The 25506-nt window shown below is 35.5% G+C and overlaps 1 protein-coding gene across 9 annotated transcripts in view; it reads left to right on the plus strand.

Moving 5' to 3' along the window:
* NBEA (neurobeachin) overlaps window positions 1-25506 on the plus strand; it is a 680233-nt gene that overhangs the window by 94003 nt on the left and 560724 nt on the right. For 8 of the 9 annotated variants that reach the window (XM_070520525.1, XM_070520517.1, XM_070520519.1 and 5 more), the window contains 2 exons: window positions 2945-3142; window positions 3739-3872. In XM_070520525.1, the coding sequence (XP_070376626.1) occupies window positions 2945-3142; window positions 3739-3872 (332 nt within the window). Of the gene's footprint in view, window positions 1-2944; window positions 3143-3738; window positions 3873-25506 lie in introns of those variants that run through there. The other variant, XM_070520526.1, reaches the window with a different exon arrangement.

Consider the following 25506-nt stretch of genomic DNA (forward strand, 5'->3'; position numbering starts at 1 on the left):
CATACCACTGTGTGTGTGTATGTGTCTGTGTATGTATATATATCTCCACCACGTTTTCTTTATCCATTCATCCGTTGATGGACACTTAGGTTGGTTCCATATTTTGGCTATTACACATAATGCTGCAGTGAATAAGGGGGTGCATATATATTTTTGAGTTAGTGTTTTCTTTTTCTTTGGATAAATATCCAGAAGTCAAATTACTGGATCATATGGTAGTTTTGTTATAAATCTTTTTAGGAATCTCCGTGCTCTTTTTCCATCGTGGCTGTACGAATTTACTTTCCCACCAAGGGTGCACAAGGGTTCCCTCCACCTTCTCTCCAATACTTGTTGTCTCTTTTCTTTTTGATAATAGCTGTTCTAACAGGTGTGAGGTGATATTTCATTGCGGTTTTGGTTTGCGTTTCCCGGATGACTGGTGATGTTGAGCACCTTTCCATGTACCTACTGGCCATCTGTATGTCTTCTTCAGAAAAATGTCTATTTAGATCCTCTGCCCATATTTTAATCAGGTTATTTGGTTTTTTGCTATTGAGTTTTATGACTTTTTAAATATATTTTGGTATTAATCCCTTATTAAATATATGATCCGCAAATATTTTCTCCTATTCAGTAGGTTGCCTTTTTATTTTGCTGATGGTTTTCTTTGCTCTGCAGAAGCGTTTTAGATGGATGTAGTCCCACTTGTTTATTTTTGCTTTTGTTGCTTTTGCTTTTAGTGTCAAATCCAGAAAATCCTTAAAATGTAACGACTAGATAGAGCACATGTTGCATGTCCTCCAATTGCTATTCCCATCATTTACACATTGCCTTTCTTTGTATAATATCATCAGCATAAGGAGGCAGCCCGGCTCTGTTTGATTAACCTCCAACTCTGCCCTTGGCTCATCCATCTCCTATAGTCTTTCCTCTTTCTTATTTGGTCTGCTTCTCTGGTGTCTACATTGTCCTTTATACTCTTCTCCAAATTCTCTCAGTTAAATAATTTTATTTCTACAAATTAACTCCTATGTTTTACTCTTCCAAAATACTTAATTCTGCTTTTGATGAGTACTCTTCAAGATAAGTCAAAATCTAGCATATTTGTGCAATTTTACTTTAAAATGGGTTAGAAATACAAATATTAAACATTTGGAGTATTTCTGATCTTACTGAAATACATATTAAAGTGTTTATTTACAATACCAAGGCAACCAGTGAAGAAGGTAGTTAGGTGTGTTTTACATTGCCATTATTACTATCTAATATAGTTAACATAATTTTATTCAAATTTTTTTTTAATTCTTTGTTTCAATTTTCTATTGTAATTGTCACCTATTCTTTAGTACGCTAAGGACAGAAGTAGAATCTTTCTTTACACCAGGACGTATTTTAAATCTAACTGTTACCTCTAGCTTGGGAAGTGAGTCTGTGAGTTATAAAAAAAGATTAAATTTTGAAACTTTGAGGTGGGAGATAATGATCTGCATTCCATTTAATTAAGAAGAGAACAAAAGTTCTGATCCCAAATAGTGTGATTTTGTTAGCTTATTTCTAATATTGAAATATATAAGCATACTTACATTTAAAAGTAAAAAGTTCCATCCATAACCAAATGTACACAAATTTTTGATTATCCATGCAGCTCTTATCTTGGCATATGCCTAATAGTAACAGTTTGCATTCAGATTCAAGTTAGAAAGGCTCTTTAGATACTAGCCCAGAAGTAGAAAACTGACTAAATTTGGCCTGAAATGTTTGATCTGCACTGGTTTAAAATATTTGGATTAAGTTAAAAATTAGTGATTTTAAATGAAAATCCAGATTTCATGTTTCTTTTGAAAAATATGGAATTTTTCAACATGGTATAATGATTACTTGAGCTGAGCACTAGGGATCACTTATAGACAGGACGTGTTCTCTCTAGTTTGAAGTCCTTACTTGGCCCTCTTCACTTATATGCTTGTGTATTTGCTTCCTGTAAGAACTTGAGTGTGGAACATTTCATTTAATCTTACTATAACATTACAGTGAGGAAATTGGAGACGTGTTAGTTAATTGATTTGTTTGACCCTAAATAAGAGATAAGTAATGGCAGAGTCTGGATTATAATCCAGATCACTTCACTATTAATCTGTTAATATTTACTATGAGTCAGAAGACTTGGCATTTTGTCATAGCACCATCCCTTCTAGATCTTAATTTCTCTCAAATTTGGTTTTCAGAGTTGCAAATTAAAAATAATAATAGTACTGATGTCATATGATTGTTGGAAAGGTTAAATATTATTTTTCATTGTCAAGTTCAGATCTACAGAGAAATTTTAAGCATTTCTTTCAATGCCTTTCTTATTACAGCTGGTACATCTTTATTTCTTTTCCTTCATATAAACTGGTAGCATGTTTTAATGAACTTCTCTTCTGTGTTTAGCATGGCTATTGTGATACTTTTGTCCAGTAGCATTGACATTCAATATGTTGATATCATTTTTATAGTAAAGACATAAATATTTTTGCTTATAAACATTTTTTATAGTCTCAAATGATAGTCCTTTTTCTATATAAGTAATTCATGTGCCAGGCAATATTTACTTATATAAATACTTTTGAAAATGTCAACAAGAAAAATTAAATTTATGTTATAAAGTATTAAAGCAAAATCCTATTTACACTTAATATCATTTGGCTTTATATTTTTTCTAATAAAATTATTTTGTAAATTATCAAAAACAATAAAAATGTGAATGTTAAGATATGACTACGTTTATCTTAATAAAATTTAGCTGAACTGAAGTGATAGCCCTGAAGTGATAATGACAAAATAATATAATGCTATAAGAGCCTGACACATGGAAAGGTCACAATAAATTGTTTATTATCTTAAATGCTTCTTTGCTTTAAAAATTTAGAGTTTTAGTATGTTACATTTAAAAAGAGTGTTTAATTTAGTTTTATTTTTTCAGAGCACCTTTAAGTTTAAATCCGAGAGTGATATTCATTTGGCAGAACATCATAAACAAGTTCTGTATGATGGGAAACTTGCAAGTAGTATTGCATTTACGTATAACGCTAAGGCCACTGATGCTCAGCTATGCCTGGAATCATCACCAAAGGAAAATGCATCGATTTTTGTGCATTCCCCACACGCTCTAATGCTCCAGGTGAGTGAATAGTAGGTTAGTTTTCATCAGCATTAACAAATGTCTGTATTTTACATATTAAACATTGCTCATCTGTAAATCTACAATTGCTGTTTGCTTTTCTAGATTTTTGAATGATATTTTTGTTGCTTTCCTTTATTTTGGCAATATACTTTACCTTGGACTTCTCTCCTTAGTAGGAAATCTGTCATTTCTGTTAACATGCATGTTCTATATTGTTTGAAATAAAACAAATTGATTGGCTGAACAGGCAGAAATAAAAACGTACTTTGCTTTAAGAACATATTAGTATTGTTCTGTAACATAAAAATTACCTCTGTTAAAATTTGTTAATAGTATTTCTTAGTTTAGAATATCTTTTGACTTATAGCTTCTTACTTTTAGTGTAAAAATCTCTCAACTTAAGAATTTCAGATTTAAAAGTGATTAGCCAAGATATTTTAATTTTTATTTTATATGTGTATCAGAAATTTTATAATTGAGGGCTTTTAAAATGTCTCTCTCATTTAATTCTCTTACAAAGTTATTTGGAACAAGGGAATAGTGATAACATTATGCTGTAGAAATTTAATAAACATTTTTATTTTTGAACATAGGATGTGAAAGCTATAGTAACACATTCAATTCATAGTGCAATTCATTCAATTGGAGGGATTCAAGTGCTTTTCCCACTTTTTGCCCAACTGGACAATCGGCAGCTCAATGACAGTCAAGTGGAAACAACTGTCTGGTAAGTTCTCTTTGAATGTGAAATTTCTGATGGTTTTTCACACTTAGATTATGCATGGTATACTGAGTGCTGTGTAAATGTATTATGATATTTGGTTTTTATCCTTGAAGTGCTAATGAGATTTTCTTTAGGACTAAGGCAGATATATATTTATACAGTATAAGAAAACCTGACTCTTAGATTTTCATTACCATAAAGGAGTGACTTCCTTGATAATAAATAAAAAATTCTTAGCAGATATAGCATAGTGATTATAATATGCAGTTGAGAAAGAATGTTAGTCCTGACCTTATCCTTTGCAAATACTCATGGTTTGGATTGTCCTGTCAGGTTAAAGAAAATTACTAGGGTAAAGTTTATTTGGAAGAATAGTATTTAATAACAGTTACATAATTTATATCTTAAGTACTGGTGTTATTTTATAATGCTATTATCATAAAAGTAGCACAATATTAATTAATACTAGCTTTTATATATATATATATATATATATATCTTATGTTTGAGAACCCAAATCTAAAAAGTGGCATATCCATGTTTACATGAAAATTAAATATCTCCTAATAAGATTGATTTCATGTTAAATTTTTGTAGCTTCCTTCCTTTTTATTAAAAAGTACCTCATGCAACAAACTGATTTAATGTTATATCTTAGAATCATATATTTAAGAAGTTAAATGTGAATTTTAACAGCTGTTTGACTCTGTATTTTGCTATGCTTGGAGAATTTAAAAGGAAAGTTATTTAGGTAACATTAATTTTTACTCCAATGATAATCTAGGAATGTTTCATTAGTGTTTATACATATACGTGAAATTCTCCATGGGTTATCCAATTTTGAATTGATAGAAAAACTAGTGAATGAAGCTAAAATGGGAAAAATTTAAAGTCTATTGAAATGTAACACGATTTTGTCATATTATTATCTAAATTAGTTATTAACAAACTTCTCTTTTAGTATTACTAATAATAATGTCCCTGTGTTGGGACCATCTTTATGTAAAGTATAAATGTGACCTGTATGTTCAGGTCCCATGTATGGGTCATGCTTTCTTTTATATCAAAATAGTCTAAAAACGATTGGAGTTTTGAAGTGAAAAGGAATCCTGAGGTCATGCCCTGCTGCGATACTAGTTTGCTATGAGATCTTAAATAATTTCATTGGGAGGCAGATCAGCCTAGTGGAAAACTGAAACTTTAAATCCCAGTTCTGGATTTGAATTCAGAATATTTTGCTATCATCTTAGTGAACCAGTACACACTATGATCAATAGTTTAAAACCCTAATAAGTGCTGTGAAAAGAAGTTAAAGTAGCCAGTAGAAAACTCTATGTGTAATTTAAATATTCCTTATGAATTAATATTAAATCCATAATTATTTTAACATGAAATGAAATTTGTTGCTTTGTAAAGAAAATTTAGAAAGACTATACAGTTTGAAATGCTCCAACTAAAAGTATCACGCTAATTTATATCATTATGAATAGCCTTATAAAATCTTAGTGTTAAAATCATGTAACAGATTATCTGGTCCATTCATCCAAGGCACGTGGTTATTTTTCATTGCCTGTCTTCAAAACTCATTTTACTGTTTATATTATATTTTGATATTTAAATTATATTTATTTCATCATGTAAATAAAAGACAGTTTGAGGGGTCAGCATTCTGATTTTCGTTTTGACTTGTTTGTTTTTAATTTTTTTATATCATTCATCCTAATTTTTCCCTGTAATAAATAACTTCAGCTTTTTCAGTAGTGGATATGTTCTTAGTTTACAGCCAATAGCAAACATAATAAGAAAGGTATGACTCTCCTCGTTAATGATAATAATACATACCCAATTCCAGGCTGCCCTATGATTCAGTTATGTGCTATTTTGATTCTTATCTAATATTTTTCATTAAATGTTTCACAGCCCTTGATGTCTGAGGTTGGCTCTTTTGTGGACAATTGTGTATATCAGTAATACAGACTTGCATTATTTAAAGTTTTGAAGGTGACCTTATAGACAAGTGTGTGCATCAGTGATACAGTCTTTTTGTTTTTGTAATGTTAAAGGCACATTGTTAAATGGATTTCTCCTTCTATTTGAAGAACACAGTCTTAGCTATAGGGCAAGGGTTGATAGAATGTTTTGTTTTACAGGTATATCATAAATTCCTATGGATGATTGAGATCTTGAAATGGGATATATCGTCTTATTTTTAATCAATATTAAATTGTTCTAGATGATTGAGAATCTATATGAAATTTTTAAATCTTCCAGAGAAAATTTGATATGCACTTTTTTGAAAATTTGTTTGCGTAATAAATACATGACGAAAATTGCAGTGCAGATGATTACTGACTTACAATGTTTTGACTTAGGATTTTTCACCTTTACGATGATGTGAAAGTGATACACGTTCAGTAGAAGTTATACTTTGAATTTTGAATTTTGGTCTTTTGCTGGACTAATGATATGCGGTACAATACTCTCTCGTGATGCTGGGCAGTTCCCAGTTAGCCACACTGATACACTTAGAACCATTTTTACCCATACAATCTTTCTGTTTTTCACTTTCAGTACAGTATTCAATAAATTACATGAGATATTTAACACTTTCTTATAAAAGAGGCTTTGTATTAGATGATTTTGCCCAACTGTAGCTAAACATAAGTGTTTTAAGCACATGTAAAGTAGTCTAGGCTAAGCTATGATATTTGGTAGGTTAAGTGTATTAAATGCATTTTGACTTATGATATTTTAAAGTTAGGATGGGTTTATTGGAACATAACCGATCATAAGTCGAGGAAGATCTGTATTATCTAATTCTTAATTACTTTTTGGGGAAATTGAGCTAAACACTAAAATAGGTTATGTCTCTTCCTTCTGTGTTTCAAGCTGAAGCATTTTCGTTTCTGTGCACTTTCCTCTACTCAATATTCCCTTTTTATGAAACTTTTTACTGTTTCTGTAAACCTTATGTCTGTTGGCAGTAGTATACCATTGTTATAAACCTTGATGAGTTTTGTTCTATATAGGGCACTTTAGTATTGAAATTATTTATTGAAGGAATAATCTTATTTTCTGGAGCCTTTAAAAAATAGGCTTTATTTGTGCAGGAGAATTTTGGGGCTTTGCTTTATCATGAAGGCTACATATTATAGCCTTAGACTTGGGTTCAAATCCTGAGTTTATATATATTATTAGTGCAACCTTGGGTGTTTTAGTTTGTGCTTCAGTTTCCACTATTACAAAATTGGAATAATAATAGCTCACTGGGTTATTTAGATTAAATGCCGTAAAATGTAGAGCTTGACATATTAAGCACTCAGTACGTGCTAGTTTTTGTTATTATAATGACAATGGGCTGGGTGATCAACAAGATTTTCTCTTAATACTACAGTTGTATAGTAAAAAATATTATATATCATCAATTTTAGAGAAATTGGTTTTTATAATAGGTGCCATGTTACTTTATATTTGAACTTCCTTCTACCAATGATGTTATTTACAATAGAGAATGACTTAAGTAATCAAGTAGAACTTACATTTTGAATTGCAGTTGTATCGATGAAAACTAGTTTTGAATTATTTCCTCATTTTCTAGATACAGTGGCTTAAAATTGAGGAATGTGTTAACTCAAGTTTTGAAGCTAATACCAAGTCATAGAAAGCCTAGAAGCTTTAAGATGATTTTTCTTCAGCTGAGTTTTGGATTTTTTTATAGCTACCACTTTAATGTTTAAATGTCCAGGAGTAACACTTTTTATTGCCTTTTCTTTTAAGGTGTGGTTAGCTTTTATCATGGCACAAAATTTAATCAACAGAAGGAGTAGATAAATATTGTGACAACACATACAGTATTTTTGATGTGATCTGTTTTTGAATAAGTAAATTAGACCAATATTTACTTACTGTTGTGATTTCATCCTATTCATATTGATTTTCAAGTACTGTGGCCACCTTGAGTAATTCTGCCAAGTGATGAAAGCTATTTGGATGTTTTCTCATTCCTCGGGGACTAAAACTATTTTATTATTTTATATTGGACTAGATGATAAGCAATAATTAAATAAATTGCCTTTCACTAGACATTACAGAAATAATTTATTTAATGACTAAAAGAATGAATAAATGATTAATAAATTATCTTAAGAAGTATAACTCCAATCTTGAAGTAATCATATCTTTCATATTTTGTGTCTAAGAATGACTCAATAAATTAGAAATTTCGTTTTACTTTGATTTGGATGATCATATATATTGACTGCAAATGACATGTCCTTAAATTTGGCGCACTCTCCTTTTTTTTTTTTTAAGAACATGTGTTAATAAATTTTATATGTGACACAAAACAAAACAAAAATCTTCCTCTCTCAGTGACTTAGGAAGAATTTGCTTTAAAAAAACATGTACTTTCTGGCACAAGATAAAATAACGTTTTGTATAATCAAACAATGAAAACTACACTAAGTAGTTCTCCTTAGAGACTGTGGTGCAATGGGCAGGAGTTCTTGTGTGAGACAGATTAAGGCTCAAACCGGTGTTCTGTTCGTACTCTCTGCTCTTAGGTGTTGGGGATGTCTGTGGGCATGTAGTGGTAGCACACAGTGTTTACTGAGTACTTACTATGTGCCAGTCACTGTTTGTAATTGTATTATCTTATCTAATCCTGTTCTGCTGATGAGGGAGAGAAAAATGGAATAACTTGCTTGAGGTCACAGTGACTTAAGTGGCAGAACCAGGATTCTATTCCTGAAAGCCTGACTCCAAAGCCCTCACTCTGAACCATTGTGAACAACTCTGAGAATCACTTTTGCCATCTGTGGAGTGATTTTAATGATGCCAGCTTTATCTGATTGTGATATGAATTGAAATAGGATAGTATATATAAAGTATCATAGTGTCTGGACATAATAGGCACTTAATGAGGTTTCTTTCTTTCCTCAGTAATAAACATTAATCTATTAATGTGATATAATTTTGTATTATTAAAATTTATTTTTAATGCTACTTTGATAAATTTTATAAACAAAATCAATTTCAAGTGATAATTTAAATGAATTTCTGTAAGCATATAAATATTTTTCTCATAAAAGTGGTCCTTTTATTTTAAATTATGATAAATACAGGTTGTTTGGCAGACTGCTTGATGGAATATAAGATATAAAAAATTTAGAGAATCTCATAAAGCATTTATGTCAATGATCCTATCATTAAGAATCCTCTTATAATGTGGATATTTATGACTCATTAATTTGTTTAGTGAACTTAGGTCAAGATTTTTTTTCTTAAACGCTAACTTGGTAACCAAAGTTGTTCCAGTAATTATTCTGAATTTTGTAACTGCCTTAATAATTAAGCTGCCATCTTAATAATTAGAAGTTTCATTGTAAAGTCCTGATTAACACTATTATCATATGTAAACCAACAAAATTACCTGGAAATATCAATATTTCAATGTTTAATTACCTAAACCAGATTTCCCTTTATACTTTAAAATGACATAAAAATCCTTTGACCATGTTTCCTGATATTTAGTTCAAGGAAGAGTGCCTATTATAAATATAATGTGAAAATTTTATTGCATACTTTTAACCAAAGTAACATAAAAAATGAAATGTGTGTGCTTTCGGTAGGCAAAAGAAGTGAAATCAGTACTTGTTTATAATGTTTGTCTCTCTTATGGAGGTTGTTGTTCTTATATGTAGAATATAATTATTAATTTGGTTCCCAAAAGTATTTAAATATTTTAAAATATATACCTATCAAATTGTATTCCCTTTATTTTCTTTATATTTTGCAGAAAGATTGTGTGTCTGTCACTTCTATATATATTTACTAGTTTGCCTTTTTTTTTAAGTTTACTAAATTATTAATGAAAACGTTCTTTGTGAAGTAAAACACACACAAAAAGTGTATTTGATGTGCATATACTACTATGCAGGAGAAAAACCAAATAATTTGTTTAGTGAGATTTAACTAGAGTAAAATGGAATTTATATTGAATTTCATTAAATTCAGTGCAAGTTAATTTGTAAGGAGTAAAAACTAAAATACGTTAAATATCCTATCTGAAACATAGGGAAAGTATAATGTAATGTTGAAATAGTCGTCTCTTCTTTGTCAGGCAACTCCTTTTTACTCCATGGAGCCTTTACAGAGAATACCTAATAATAAAGTTTATAGTAAATCTAGCAAGTTAATGAGTATGTCAGCTGTCAATAAGAAAGGACATTTTGTTTTCTTCTAGACTTACGACTTATGATTCATTGACTTTTCAAATAAACTGTTTTCGTATAGTCTCTTTTACAATGTTTGTCATAATAAATGATTGCTTTTCTACAATAATTCTTTCGTGAAAACTTTCCTTTAATTTTAGTGAAATTTATTTTTAGTACTATATTACTTTGTGCCTTTTCAGTTTTTAACACATAATTTTGCTGTGTGAATTTTGCTGCCTTAAAGCAAGGCTTCTGCTTTATCTTTGACAAACAAACAAACAAAAAACACTTATTTGGCAAAGGTGAGACTATGAGTTATTCCTTGCAGAAATTTTAGCAACCACATGGACACATCGTTCTTGAGTTTGTTGCCTTATCTTTCCTCTAGTTTGCATATCCACATCCTCTATCCTGCAATATTTCAGTCATATCTTGTAACAGCGGGTATTGTTATTTTACTCATGGAATAGCATTCTTTTATTTTATTTTATTTTTTTTATTAATGTTATGATAGATTACAACCTTGTGAGATTTCAGTTGTACATTTTTGTTAGTCATGTTGTGGGTACACCACTTCCCCCTCTGTGCCCTCCCCCCACCCCCCCTTTTCCCTGGTAACCACCCATCAGATCTCCTTATCAATATACTAATTTCCACCTATGAGTGGAGTCATATAGATTTCGTCTTTCTCTGACTGGCTTATTTCGCTTAACATAATACCCTCGAGGTCCATCCACGTTGTTGTGAATGGGCCAATTTTGTCTTTTTTTATGGCTGAGTAGTATTCCATTGTGTATATATATCACATCTTCTTTATCCAATCATCAGTTTCTGGGCATGTAGGCTGGTTCCACGTCTTGGCTATTGTAAATAATGCTGCGATGAACATAGGGGTGCAATGGACTCTTGAGATTTCTGATATCAGGTTCTTAGGATAGATACCCAGTAATGGGATGGCTGGGTCATAGGGTATTTCTATTTTTAACTTTTTGAGAAGTCTCCATACCGTTTTCCATAGTGGCTGTACCAGTTTGCATTCCCACCAACAGTGTATGAGGGTTCCTTTTTCTCCACAACCTCTCCAACATTTGTCACTCTTGGTTTTGGATGTTTTTGCCAATCTAACAGGTGTAAGGTGATATCTTAGTGTAGTTTTGATTTGCATTTCCCTGATGATTAGCGATGATGAACATCTTTTCATGTGTCTATTGGCCATATTCATATCTTCTTTTGAGAAATGTCTGTTCATGTCCTCTGCCCATTTTTTGATCGTGTTGTTTGTTTTTTTGTTGTTAAGCCATGTGAGTTCTTTGTATATTATGGAGATTAACCCTTTGTTGGATAAGTGGCTTGTAAATATTTTTTCCCAATTAGTGAGCTGTTTTTTTGTTTCAATCCTGTTTTCCCTTGCCTTGAAGAAGCTCTTTAGTCTGATGAAGTCCCATTTGTTTATTCTTTCTATTGTTTCTCTCAACTGAGGAGTTACAGTGTCCGAAAAGATTCTTTTGAAACTGATGTCAAAGAGTGTACTGCGTATATTCTCTTCCAAAAGACTTATTGTCTCAGGCCTAATCTTTAGGTCTTTGATCCATTTTGAGTTTATTTTGGTGTGTGGTGAAAAAGACTGGTCAATTTTCAATCTTTTGCATGTGGCTGTCCAGTTTTCCCAGCACCATTTGTTGAAGAGACTTTCTTTTCTCCATTGTAGGCCCTCTGCTCCTTTATCGAAGATTAGCTGTCCATAGATGTGTGGTTTTATCTCTGGGCTTTCAATTCTGTTCCATTGATCTGTGGACCTGTTTTTGTACCAGTACCATGCTGTTTTGATCACTGTAGCTTTGTAGTATGTTTTGAAATCGGGGATTGTGATTCCGCCGGCTTTGTTTTTCTTGCTCAGGATTGCTTTAGCAATTCGCGGTCTTTTGTTGCCCCATATGAATTTTAGGATTGTTTGTTCAATTTCTGTGAAGAATGTTCTTGGGATTCTGATTGGGATAGCATTGAATCTGTATATTGCTTTAGGTAGTATGGACATTTTAACTATGTTTATTTTTCCAATCCATGTGCAAGGAATGTCTTTCCATCTCTTTATGTCATCGTCAATTTCTTTCAAGAAAGTCTTGTAGTTTTCATTGTATAGATCCTTCACTTCCTTGGTTAAGTTTATCCCAAGGTATTTTATTCTTTTCGTTGTGATTGTGAATGGGATTGAGTTCTTGAGTTCTTTTTCTGTTAGTTCATTGTTAGTGTATAGAAATGCTACTGATTTATGCACCTTAATTTTATACCCTGCTACTTTGCTGTAGTTGTTGATTATTTCTAATAGTTTTTCTGTGGATTCTTTGGGGTTTTCTATATATAAGATCATGTCGTCTGCAAACAACAAGAGTTTCACTTCTTCGTTACCTATTTGAATTCCTTTTATTTCTTTTTCCTGCTGAATTGCTCTGGCCAGCACCTCCAGTACTATGTTGAATAGGAGTGGTGCAAGTGGGCACCCTTGTCTTGTTCCTGTCCTTGGTGGGATGGCTTTCAGTTTTTGTCCATTGAGTATGATGTTGGCTGTGGGTCTATCATATATGGCCTTTATTATGTTGAGGTACTTTCCTTCTATACCCATTTTACTGAGGGTTTTTATCATAAATGGGTGTTGGATCTTGTCGAATGCTTTCTCTGCATCTATTGAGATGATCATGTGGTTTTTGTTTTTCATTTTGTTGATGTAGTGTATCACGTTGATTGACTTGCGGATGTTGAACCATCCCTGTGTCCCTGTTATAAATCCCACTTGATCATGGTGTATAATCTTTTTGATGTATTGCTGTAATCGGTTTGCCAAAATTTTGTTGAGGATTTTTGCATCTATGTTCATCAGTGATATCGGCCTGTAGTTCTCCTTCTTTGTGTTGTCCTTGTCAGGTTTGGGGATCAGAGTGATGTTGGCTTCATAGAATGTGTTAGGGAATTCTCCATCTTTCTCAATTTTCTGGAACAGTTGGAGGAGAATAGGTATTAAGTCTTCTTTGAATGTTTGGTAGAATTCTCCAGAGAAGCCGTCTGGTCCTGGACTCTTATTTTTGGGGAGGTTTTTGATTACCGTTTCTATTTCCTTACTTGTGATTGGCCTATTCAGATTCTCCATTTCTTCCTGATTCAGTTTGGGGAGATTGTAGGAGTCTAGGAATTTGTCCATTTCTTCCAGGTTGTTCAATTTGTTGGCATATAGTTTTTCATAGTATTCTCTTATGATCTCTTGTATTTCATTGGTATCTGTTGTGATTTCTCCTCTGTCATTCCTAATTTTATTAATTTGCGATTTCTCTCTTCTTTTCTTGGTGAGTCTGGCTAGGGGTTTGTCAATTTTGTTAATTCTTTCGAAGAACCAACTCTTTGTTTCATTGATCCTTTCTATTGTCTTTTTTGTTTCAATATCGTTTATTTCTGCTCTTATTTTTATTATTTCCCTCCTTCTACTGACTCTGGGCTTTGTTTGTTCTTTTTCTAGTTCTGTTAGGCGTCGTTTGAGGTTGCTTATGTGAGCTTTTTCTTGTTTAGTGAGCTGAGCCTGTATTGCGATGAATTTCCCTCTTAGGACTGCTTTTGCTGCATCCCAAATGATTTGGTATGTCGTGTTCTCATTTTCATTAGTCTCCAGATAAAATTTGATTTCTTCTTTTATTTCTTCAATGATCCATTGTTTGTTGAGAAGCGTGTTGTTTAGTCTCCACATTTTTGCACCTTTCTCTGCTTTTTTCTTGTAGTTGATTTCTAGTTTAATAGCATTATGATCAGAAAAGATGCTTGATATTATTTCAACTCTCTTGTATTTATTGATGTTTGCTTTGGTTCCCAAAATATGGTCAATCCTTGAGAATGTTCCATGTGCACTTGAGAAGAATGTGTATCCTGCTGTTTTTGGATGACGTGTTCTATATATATCTATTAAGTCCATCTGGTCTAATTTTTCATTTAATTCTATTATTTCCTTGTTGATTTTCTGTCTGGATGTTCTGTCCATTGGTGTTAATGGTGTATTGAGGTCCCCTACTATTATTGTATTGTTGTTGATGTCTTCTTTTAGTTCTGTTAAGAGTTGCTTTACAAATTTTGGTGCTCCTGTGTTGGGTGCATATATATTTATAAGTGTTATGTCTTCTTGGTGGAGAGTCCCTTTTATCATTATATACTGTCCCTCTGTATCTTTCTTTATCTGTTTTGCTTTGAAGTCTACCTTGTCTGATATTAGTATAACGACACCTGCTTTCTTTTGTTCATTATTAGCTTGGAGTATTGTTCTCCATCCCTTCACTCTGAGTCTGTGTTTGTCTTTGGGGCTGAGGTGTGTTTCCTGGAGGCAGCATATTGTTGGATCTTGTTCTTTGATCCATCCTGCCACTCTGTGTCTTTTGATTGGGGAGTTCAATCCATTTACATTTAGAGTGATTATTGGGATGTGGGGGCCTACCACTACCATTTTGTGTCTTGTTTTCTGGTTTTCTTCAGTTTCCTTTGTTTCTCGTCCCATGGTTTAATCTGCTCTGATGTAGAGCTGCTACTCTCTGTTGTTGTCCTTCTACTTATCTCCTCTGCTCTTGGTTTTGTAGCCCCTTTCCTTTTTTGGATTTTTCAGGAGTGAGGGTTTTCCTGAGGATTTCCTGAAGAGGAGGTTTTGTGGCAATGAACTCCCTTAATTTTTGTTTATCTGGGAAAGTTTTTATTTATCCATCGTATTTGAAGGATATTTTCACTGGGTAGAGAATTCTCGGCTGTAGATTTTTGTCCTTCAGATTTTTGAATATATCATTCCACTCTCTTCTAGCCTGTAAAGTTTCTGCTGAGAAATCTGCTGATAGCCTGATGGGGGTTCCTTTGTAGGTTAGTTTCTTTTGCCTGGCTGTCCTTAGTATTTTCTCCTTATCGTTGACTTTTGCTAGCTTCACTACTATATGCCGTGGAGTTGGTCTTCTTGCATTGATAAAGTTTGGAGATCTATTGGCTTCTGTCACCTGAAGATCCCATCTCCCTCACCAGATTTGGGAAGTTCTCAGCCATTATTTCTTTGAATAGGCTTTCTGCCCTTTCTCCTTCTCTTCTCCCTCTGGTATACCTATAATTCTTACGTTGCATCTCCTAATTGTGTCTGATAATTCTTGGAGAGTTTCTTCATTTCTTTTTAGTCTTGCTTTTCTCTCCTTCTCTGCCTGCAGCAATTCTATATTGCCATCTTCCAAATTGCTAATTCTTTCCCCCATATTATCGGCCCTGCTGTTCAGAGCATCTAGATTTTTCTTAATCTCCTCTATTGTGTTCTTCATTTCCAATATTTCTGTTTGGTTCTTCTTTATCGTATCAAACTCTTTTGTGACATAGCTCCTGAACTCGTTGAGTTGTCGGTCAGAGTTCTCTCTTAACTCATTGAGAATTTTAATGATGGCTGTTTTGAAGTCATCATCATTTAGGTTATATATCTCATTTTCTTTGGGATTGCTTTCTGTGTATTTGTTACTTTCTTTCTGTTCTGGAGATTTAATGTATTTTTTCATATTGCTTGATGTTGTTGATTTGTGCCTCCGCATGGAGATAGAGTTTAGTTGCTCCTTTCACTTGTTTCAGCTGCTGCGGTAGGGGAGCAGCTGTTTATACTGCACCAACCAGAAACCCTGTCCGCAGTTGCTAACTGGGCCTGGGCCCCTCCTCGTAGCCACAGTGGCCCTTTGGATTCCCTCCTCTGCCGTGGGGGCCGTCACAGGGGGGCTTCAGGCTGCTGGTGCCTACTGTTGCAGCCCACCTAGATGTACTCTCTCCTTGGGGTCTGCAACGGTGTTATGCGCTTTTCCAGCGGCCAGGGGTGGGATCACTTATATTTGTTGCTCCGTTGCTGTCGGCACCCACAAAATCTCACTTGTCCTCTGTGGGTCGCAGGAGAGCTATTGGCATCTTCTACAGTCTGTGGTTAGTTCACCTAGCTATGCTCCTTTTGCCCTGGGGTCTTCCAGCCTTATGGCTGGCGGCTGGCTGCCTTCTACTGGTGCTGAGCAGAGGCTTTCCCTAAGGCTGCTGTGAGCCTGTAGGGTTTCCCCCTAGGCTACGAAGCTGGGTCTCTGGAACTCCCCCCAGCCCCAGTCCTCTCCGAGGTCTCCGGCTATCCCTAGTCCCACGGGGTGGGCAACAGCTGGGGGTCGCCCCGCCCTCTGCGATTCTCTCTGGGCCTCTCCTGGAGCCGTGAATGCTGTGCGTGTCCCCTCTGCTAATGGCAGACAGAGAGTTTTGTCTGCTGCCCAGGCGGAACTCCGGCGCTTCCCCTCCGGGTCGCAGAGCCGGCCTTTGAAACTTCCCCCAGCCCCGGTCCTCTCCGAGATCTCCGGCAATCCCTAGTCCCACGGGGCGGGCAACGGCCGCTGGGGGTCACCCCGCCCTCTGGGATTCTCTCCGGGCCTCTCCTGGAACCGTGAATGCTGTGCTTGTCCCCTCTGCTAATGGCAGACAGAGAGTTTTGTCTGCTGCCCAGGCGGAACTCCGGCGCTTCCCCTCCGGGTCGCAGAGCCGGCCTTTGAAACTTCCCCCAGCCCTGGTCCTCTCCAAGATCTCTGGCAATCCCTAGTCCCACGGGGCGGGCAACGGCAGCTGGGGGTCGCCCCGCCCTCTGGGATTCTCTCCGGGCCTCTCCCAGAGTGGTGAATGCTGTGCGTGTCCCCTCTGCTAATGGCAGACAGAGAGTTTTGTCTGCTGCCCAGGCAGAACTCCGGCGCTTCCCCTCTGCGTCGCAGAGCCGGCCTTTGAAACTTCCCCCAGCCCCGGTCCTCTCCGAGATCTCCGGCAATCCCTAGTCCCACGGGGCGGGCAACGGCAGCTGGGGGTCGCCCCGCCCTCTGGGATTCTCTCCGGGCCTCTCCCGGAGCTGTGAATGCTCGGCGTGGCCCCTCTGCTAATGGCAGACAGAGAGTTTTGTCTGCTGCCCGGGTGGAACTCCGGCGCTTCCCCACCGGGTCGCAGAGCTGGCCTTTGAAACTTCCCCCAGCCCCGGTCCTCTCCGAGATCTCCGGCAATCCCTACTCCCACAGGGCGGGCAACGGCAGCTGGGAGCCCTCCGTATCCTCAGCGACTCTCTCTGGGACCCTCCGGGCGCTGCGAACACCAGGCGGGGTCTCCCCGTCAATGGCGGGGAGAGACTCTCCCCGCGGGCTCAGGTGTGCAACTCCAAAGTTTCCCTCTGTGTTTAGGAGTAATTGCGGGGGGTTTAGGTAGGGTTCTGGTCACCTGTTTCCACCGTCGCTCCTCTGTTGTGTGCTCGCTCCTGCCCTAGATGTGTGTAGATCCTCTGGGGGCATTCGTTGGAAGAAAGCCACTTGCAGGTACTAGGCTGCTCGTCGGGGTCGGAGAGTTTTCACCTATTTCCACATCCTCCCAGAGGAAAGTCCGTCCGCCTTCCGATGTATAGTTGCATGGGTATCTCAGACGTCCTGAGATGCTGTCTGGATATCCTTCGTCAAGCAATAAGTGTCCAAATAATTGTAGACTCGAAGGGGGAGAGACAAAGAGGACTACTCATGGCGCCATCTTGGATCTTCCCCCTTGCATTCTTTTATTTTTTTTTAAACTTTTCTATCTTTACATTCCTTTTGAAAATAAGTAAGGTAAACTGTTCCATTCATTTTGACTTTATGATAATCACGTAATGGAAAACTAAAAATAAATATTACTTGCCTTTACAAGGAATATTGCCCTATGCCTGAATCTTCACAGCTCATCCTCAGAAGCCTAGAATATTCCTAATGGAAAGTGGATATAATGCTAAGAGTCTCCCAAGGCTCTCTTCCTTTCTTGCCCCTGGCTGTGATGACCGTTATGTGCAGTGAGTGGAATCTTTAAGAAAAGGATTAATAAGGTATTGTCAGGAGATTCTAGTTACTTTAGTATTGTAATTTTGTTGGATTTTATTTTATTTTGTTTCTAGATCCATGGTCTTGTTACCTAGGCTGACAATTGCCAAAACTTTTTCTCTAGCTGCCTTCTAATTAGGCTCATATACTCAAAACATGTGGAAAGTGTCTCCACCTCAGCATGCCCCAAATAAAAACTCATAACCTTCTCTTCTGCACAGTTTCTATTGCTTTTGAAATTCTTTTTATTTTAAAAATTTTAAAATTATTTTTAATTTTTGCTAATGATTTTGTGTTTTTGGAGAAATTTTAGGTCTACAATAAAGTCAAGACGAAGATACAGAGATTTTCCATACACCCTCTCTCCCCACATGTACATACTGTCCCCTGGTATTAATGTCATTCTCCAGAATTGTACTTTTTTACCAAGGGTGAACCTAGATTGATACATCATAATCACACAAAGTTCATAGTTTGTCCTAGAGTTTACTCTTGGTGTTGAGCGTTCTATGAGTTTGGACAAAAGTATAATGACATATTCATCATTATAATATCATAAAAAGTATTTTCACTGCCCTAAAAATTCTTTATGCTATGCCTATTCATCCCCCATGCCTACACCCCTTCTCCCTGCTCCAGTAACCACTGATCTTTTTACTGTCTCCATAGTTTTGCCTTTTCTGGAATATCATACAGTTGAAATCATACCATATGCAGCCTTTTCAGATCGTCTTCTTTCACGTAGTAATATGCAATTAAGATTCCTCCTTGTCTTTTCATGGCTTAATAGCTCATTTCTTTTTTAGCACTGAATAAAATATATTCCACTGTGTGGATGTACCACAGTTTACTTATCTGTTCACCTGCTGAAGGACATCTTGGTTATTTCCAGGTTTTGACAATTATATATTAAGGTCTTACAAACATCTGTATGCAGATTTTGTGTGGATGTAAGTTTACAGCTCCTTTGGGTAGATACTGAGGAACGTGATTGCTGGACAATATGGTAGAAGTATGTTTAGTTAAGTGAGAAACCTCCAAACTGTCTTCCAAAGTGGTTGTACCATTTTGTGTTACCACCAGCAATGAATAAGAGTTCCTGTTGCTCCATATCCTCACTAGAATTTGGTGTGGTCAGTGTTCTGGATTTTGGCCATTCTAGTAGGTGTGCAGTGGTATCTCGTTGTTTTAATTTGCCTTGCCTTGATGGCATATGGTGTGGAGTATCTTTTCACATCCTTATTTGTAATATGTATATCTTCTTTAGTGACGTGTCTTTGACCCATTTTTAAATTCGGTGTTTGTTTTCTTATTGTTCAGTTTTAAGAGTTCTTTGTATATTTTGGATAATGGTCCTTTATCAGATGTGTGTTTTGAGGATATTTTCTCCCAGTCTGTGGCTTGTCTTTTAATTCTCTTGATGTTGTCTTTCTCAGAACAGAAGCTTTTAATTTTTTTTCCCTGTTTGAGAAATAATTGACATACATCACTGTCTGAGTTTACGGCATACAGCATGATGGTTTGATTTATGTATATTGTGATATGATTGTTGCAGTAGGTTCGGCTAACATCCATCATCTCGTATGGATACAATATAAAGAAAAGAAGAAAAAAAAATTTTCTCCTTCTGATGAGAATTCTTAGGATTTACTCTCTTAACAACTTTCCTGTATATCATACAGCAGTGTTAACTATAGTCATTAAGTTGTTACAACCCTGGAACTTATTTGTCTTATAACTGAAAATTTGTACCTTTTGACCACCTTCCTCCAATTCCTGTTTCTCTCTCCTCTGCCTCTGGCAACCACATGTCTGTTCTCTTTTTCTATGAGTTTTGTTTGTTTTTTTTAGATTCTACATATAAGTGAGATCATACAGTATTTGTTTTTTTCTCTCTGACTTGTTTCATTTAGCATAATGCCTTCAAGGTCCATCCATGTCTTTGCAAATTATAGGATTTCCTCATTTTTTTATGGCTGAATAACATTCCATTGCATATATACCATATATATATATATATATATATATATATATACACACACACACTATAACTTCTTTATCTGTTGATGAACACTTAGGTTTTATCCATGTTTTGGCAATTGTAAATAATGCTGCTATGAACATGGGGTGAATATATCTTTTCAGCTTGGTGTTTTTGTTTCTTTTGGATATATGCCCGGAAGTGCAATTGCTGGATCATATTTTTGTGTGTCCTCCTTTCTATTTTCCATAGTAGCTGTACCAATTTACAATTCCACCAACAGTGCACAAGGGGCCCCTTTTCTCCACATCCACACTAGGATTTTTTATCTCTTGTTTTTTTGATGATGGCCATTCTAACATGTGTGAAGTGATATCTCATTGTGGTTTTAATTTGCGTTTCCCTAATGACTAGTGATGTTGAGCATCTTTTCAATGTAGCTGTTGGCTTTTCATATATATTCTCTGGAAAAAATGTCTGTTCAGGTTATCTGTGCCTTTTGTAATTGGGTTATTTGTTTTTTTCCTATTGAGTTGTATGAGTTCTTTATATATTTTCAATATTAATCTCTTATTAGATATGTGATTTGCAAATATTTTTTCCCATTCTGTAGGTTGTTTTTCACTTTTTTGATGGTTTCTTTTGCTGTACAAAAACTTTTTAATTAGTTCCACTTGTTTATTTTTGATTTTGTTGCTTGTGCTTTAGGTATCATATCCAAAAAATTATTTCCAAGGATCACGTCAAGGAGCTTTATTCCTATGTTTCCTTGGAGGAGGTTCATGATTTTGAGTCTTACATTTAAATCTTTAATCCATTTCAAGTTATTGTTTTGTGAGTAGTATAAGATAGGGGTCCAGTTTCATTCTTTTATATGTGAATATCCAAGTATTTCAGCACCATTTATTAAAGAGACTGTCTTTTCTCCATTGAGTATTCCTGGCTCTCTTGTCAAATATTAGTTGACATATATGCTTGAGTTTATTTCTTGGCTCTCTTCTGTTCTATTGGTCCATTTATCTGTTTTTATTCCAGTACCATACTGTTTTGATTGCTATAGCTTTATAGTATAGCTTGAAATCTGGGAGTGTGATACCTCCTGCTTTGTTCTTCTTTTTCAGGATTCCTTTGGTATTCAAGGTCTTTTGTGGTTCCATATAAATTTTAGGAGAGTTTTTTCTACTCCTGTAAAACATGCCACTGGAATCTTAATAGGAATTGCATTGTATCTACAGATGGCTTTTGTTAGTATTGACATTTTAACAATGTTAATTTTTCCAACCCATGAACATGGGATATGTTTTAATTTATTTATGTCTTTGAATTTTTTTAGTCAATGTCTTGTAGTTTTCAGATTAGAGGTGTTTTACTTCCTGGATTAAATTTATTCCTAAGAAATTTTTTGTTTTTGATGCTATTGTAAATGAGATCAATTTCTTTTTCAGAAAATTTATTGTTAGTGTATAGAAATGCTATTGATTTTTGTATGTTATTTTTCCTGTAACATTACTGAATTCATTGATTAAATCTAACAGTTTTTTTCTCAAGTCTTTAGGATTTTCTATGTATAAAATTATGTCATCTGCAAATAGAGACAGTTTTACTTCTTCCTTTCTAATTCTGATACCTTTTTTTCTAAACTATCTTCCTTCTCTTCTTTGTTTTTTAAAAATTACGGTAACATTGTTTTGTAACATTATACAAATTTACATCATTGTATTTCAATTTCTGTGCAGATTACATCATGTAATTACACCAAAGACTACTTACAATCCATCACCACACATATGTACCTGATCACCCCTTTCACCCTCCTGCCTTCCCTCTTCCCCTCTGGTAATCACCAATCCAATCTCTGTCTCTATGTGTCTGTTTGTTGTTGTTTTTATCTTCTATTTATAAGTGAGATCATATGGTATTTGACTTTCTCCCTCTGACTTATTTCACTTCACATAATAATCTCAAGCTCTATCCATGTTGTCACAGATGGCCAGATTTCATCCTTTATTAAGGTTGAGAACTATTCCATCTTGTACATATACCACTTCTTCTTTATCCATTTGTCCCTTGATGGGCACCAGGTTGTTTCCAAGTATTGGGTATTGTGAATAATGCTACAATGAACATAGGGTGCATATCTTTATGCATTCATGTTTTCCTGTTCTTTGGATAAATACCCAGCAGTGAAGTAGCTGGATTGTATGGTAGTTCTGTTCTTAATTTTTTGAGGACCCTCCATACTGTTTTCCATAGTGGCTGCACCAGTTTGCATTCCCACCAGCAGTGTATGAGAGTTCCCTTTTCTCCACATCCTCTCCAACACTTGTTATTTCTTATATTATTAATTACAGCTATCCTGACGAATGTGAGGTGATATCTCATTGTAGTTTTGGTTTTCATTTTGCTGATAATTAGTGATGTTGAATATCTTTTCATGCGCCTGTTGGCCATCCATATATCTTCTTTGGATAAATGTCTCTTCAGATCTTTTGCCAATTTTTTAATTGGGTTGTTAATTTTTTTGTTGTTGAGATGTATGAGTTCTTTATATATTTTAGATATTAACCCCTTTTCTGATATATGGTTTGCAAATATCTTCTCCCAATTGTTCATTTGTCTTTTCATTTTGTTGATGGTTTCCTTTGCTGTGCAGGAGCTTTTTAGTTTGATGTAGTCACTTGGGTTTATTTTTTCTGTTGTTTCCCTTGCCCTGTCAGACATGGTACTTGAAAATAATCTGCTAAGACCCATGTCTAAGAGCGTACTACCTGTGTTTTCTTCTAGAAGTTTCATGGTTTCAGGTCTTACGTTCAAGTCTTTAATCCATTTTGAGTTAATTTTTGTGTATGGTGTAAGATAATGGTCTACATTCATCCTTTTGCATGTGGTTGTCCAGCTTTCCCAACACCATTTGTTGAAGAGACTTTTCTTTCTCCATTGTATGTCCTGGCTCTCTTGTCAAAAATTAACCCTATATAGATGTCTGTGTTTATTTCTGGGTTCTCAATTCTGTTCCATTGATCTGTGCATCTGTTTTTGTGCCAGTACCATGCTGTTTTGATTACTATGGCTTTGTATTATATTTTGAAATCAGGGAATGTGATACCTCCAGCTTTTTTCATTTTTCTCAGGATTCCTTTGGAAATTTGGGGTCTTTGGTTGTTCCATATAAATTATAGGATTCTTTGTTCTATTTCTATGAAAAATGTCATTGGAAGTTTGGTAGGGATTGCATTGAATCTGTAGATTGCCTTAAGAAGTATGGATATTTTAACTATGTTAATTCTTCTAATCTAAGAGCATGGAGTATCCTTCCATTTCTTTGTGTAGTCTTCAATTTCTTTTGACATTTTATAGTTTTCAGTGTACAGGTCTTTCACTTTGGGTAAGTTTATTTCTAAGTATTTTACTCTTTGTCTTATAATTTAAAATGGTATTATATTCTTATTTTTTCTTTCTACAACTTTCTTGTTATTTTATAGAAATGCAACTGATTTTTGTATGCTTATTTTGTATCCTGCAACTTTACCATACTCATTTATTATTTCTAAAAGTTTTTAGTGGATTCTTTAAGGTTTTCTATATATAAAATCATAGCATCTGCAAATAGTGATCAGTTTCATTTTTTCCTGTCCAATTTGAAGCCCTTTTATTTCTTTTTCTTGCCTGATTGCTCTGGCTAGGACTTCCAACACTATATTAAGTAAGAATGTTGAAAGTGGGCATCTTTGTCTGCTTCCTGTTCGTAAGAGGGATAGCTTTCAGTTTTTATCCATTGAGAATGATATTAGCTGTGGGTTTGTCATATATGGCATTTATTATTTTGAGGTACTTTGCTTCTATGCCCATTTTATTCAGAGTTTTTTTTTTTCATAAATATATGCTATATCTTGTCAAATGCTTTTTCTGCTTGTATTGAGATGATCGTGTGACTTCTATTCTTTGTTTTGTTAATGTGGTGTATCACATTGATTGATTGGCATATATTGAACCATCCCTGCATTCCTGGAATAAATCCCACTTAATCATGATGTATGATCTTTTTAATGTGTTGTTGTATTTGATTTGTAGTATCTTGTTGAGGATTTTTGCATCGATGTTTATGAGTGATATTGTCCTGTAGTTTTCTTTTTTTGTGTTGTCCTGGTCTGGTTTTGGTGTCAGGGTAATGTTGACTTTGTAGAATGAGTTAGGTAGCTTCCTCTCCTCTTTAATTTTTTGGTAGAGTTTGAGGATAAGTATTGAGTCTTCTTTGAATGTTTGGTAGAATTCACCAGGGAAGCCATCTGATCCTGGAGTTTTATTTTTTGGGTCATTTTTGATTACTGTTTCAATCTCCTTACTGGTGACGGGTCTATTCAAATTCTGTTTCATCTTGATTCAGTTTTGGAAGGTTGTATGATTCTAAGAATTTATCCATTTCTTCTACACTATCCAATCTGAGTATAGCTTTTTGTAGTATTCTCGTATAATCTTTTGTATTTCTGAGGTGCCTATTGTAATTTCTCCTCTTTCATTTCTAATTTTATTTATTTGAGACTTCTGTCTTTTTTTTCTTGTTGAGTCTAGCTATAGTTTTGTCAGTTTTGTTTATCTTTTCAAAGAACCAATGCTAATATCATTGATGTTTTCTACTTTATTTTTTAGTCTCTATTTCCTTTATTTCTGCTCTGATTATTATTATTTCCTTCCTTCTGCTGATTTTGGACTTTCTTCTTGTTTTTCCAGTTCCTTTAGGTGCATTGTTAGATTGTTTATTTGAGATTTTTCTAGTTTGTTGAGGTAGGCCTGTATTGCTTTAAAGTTCCCTCTTAGAACCACTTTTGCTGTATCCCATAAATTTTGGCATGTTGTATTGTCATTTTCATTTGTCATCAGATATTTTTTGATTGTTCCTTTGATTTCTTCATTGACCCAGTTGAGGCCCAATGGTGTGCTCCTTCTTGTCACCAGTTCCAAATATTCCAGGAGTGTCCCCTGTGTTGCTCCCTGTGTCCTTCTGTTGTGGTGGGGTTGCTCTTGCTTCAGGGGCCCGGGGAGGCTAGGCTGTCCCCCTGGCCAGCTGGTTGTAATGCTCAGATGCATGTGGCTGCTACGGTTCCTTCAGTCACTTTACTGGGTGTGGGGAGCCCCACCACAGTTGGCTGCAAAGTCTAATAGCGCATTCCTGTTGCAGTTTTTCTGTTAAGTGAGGAGGCCCCCAGCATGGCTGGTCACTAGGCTCAGTGGCTTATAATTGCTGTTGTCAGCTCTGTCAGGATTGCACCTGAGTGGAGCTGGCCCCAGGTATGGGAGCACTCAGTTGTTTCAGGCTTTTGAAGGTGGTGCTGATTCACTATGTGGCTGTTTGAGAAGCACAAGTCTGCTGCAGCTGACAAGCCCCACCTCCCACAGGGCCACACTCCCCCTCAACACAATCCTGCCTTGTGCGCATGCCTCGACCCACTGAAGTGGACTTATTTGCCCCACTGCGCATGTCCCACACACTTTACCAGCGTAGGACCTCCACTTCTTGCACACACCTTGCCCCACAGAGGCGAATCCACTCGCCCACTGCAGGG

Source organism: Equus asinus, chromosome 11 (assembly GCF_041296235.1).
Source record: "Equus asinus isolate D_3611 breed Donkey chromosome 11, EquAss-T2T_v2, whole genome shotgun sequence".
NCBI lineage: Eukaryota > Metazoa > Chordata > Mammalia > Perissodactyla > Equidae > Equus > Equus asinus.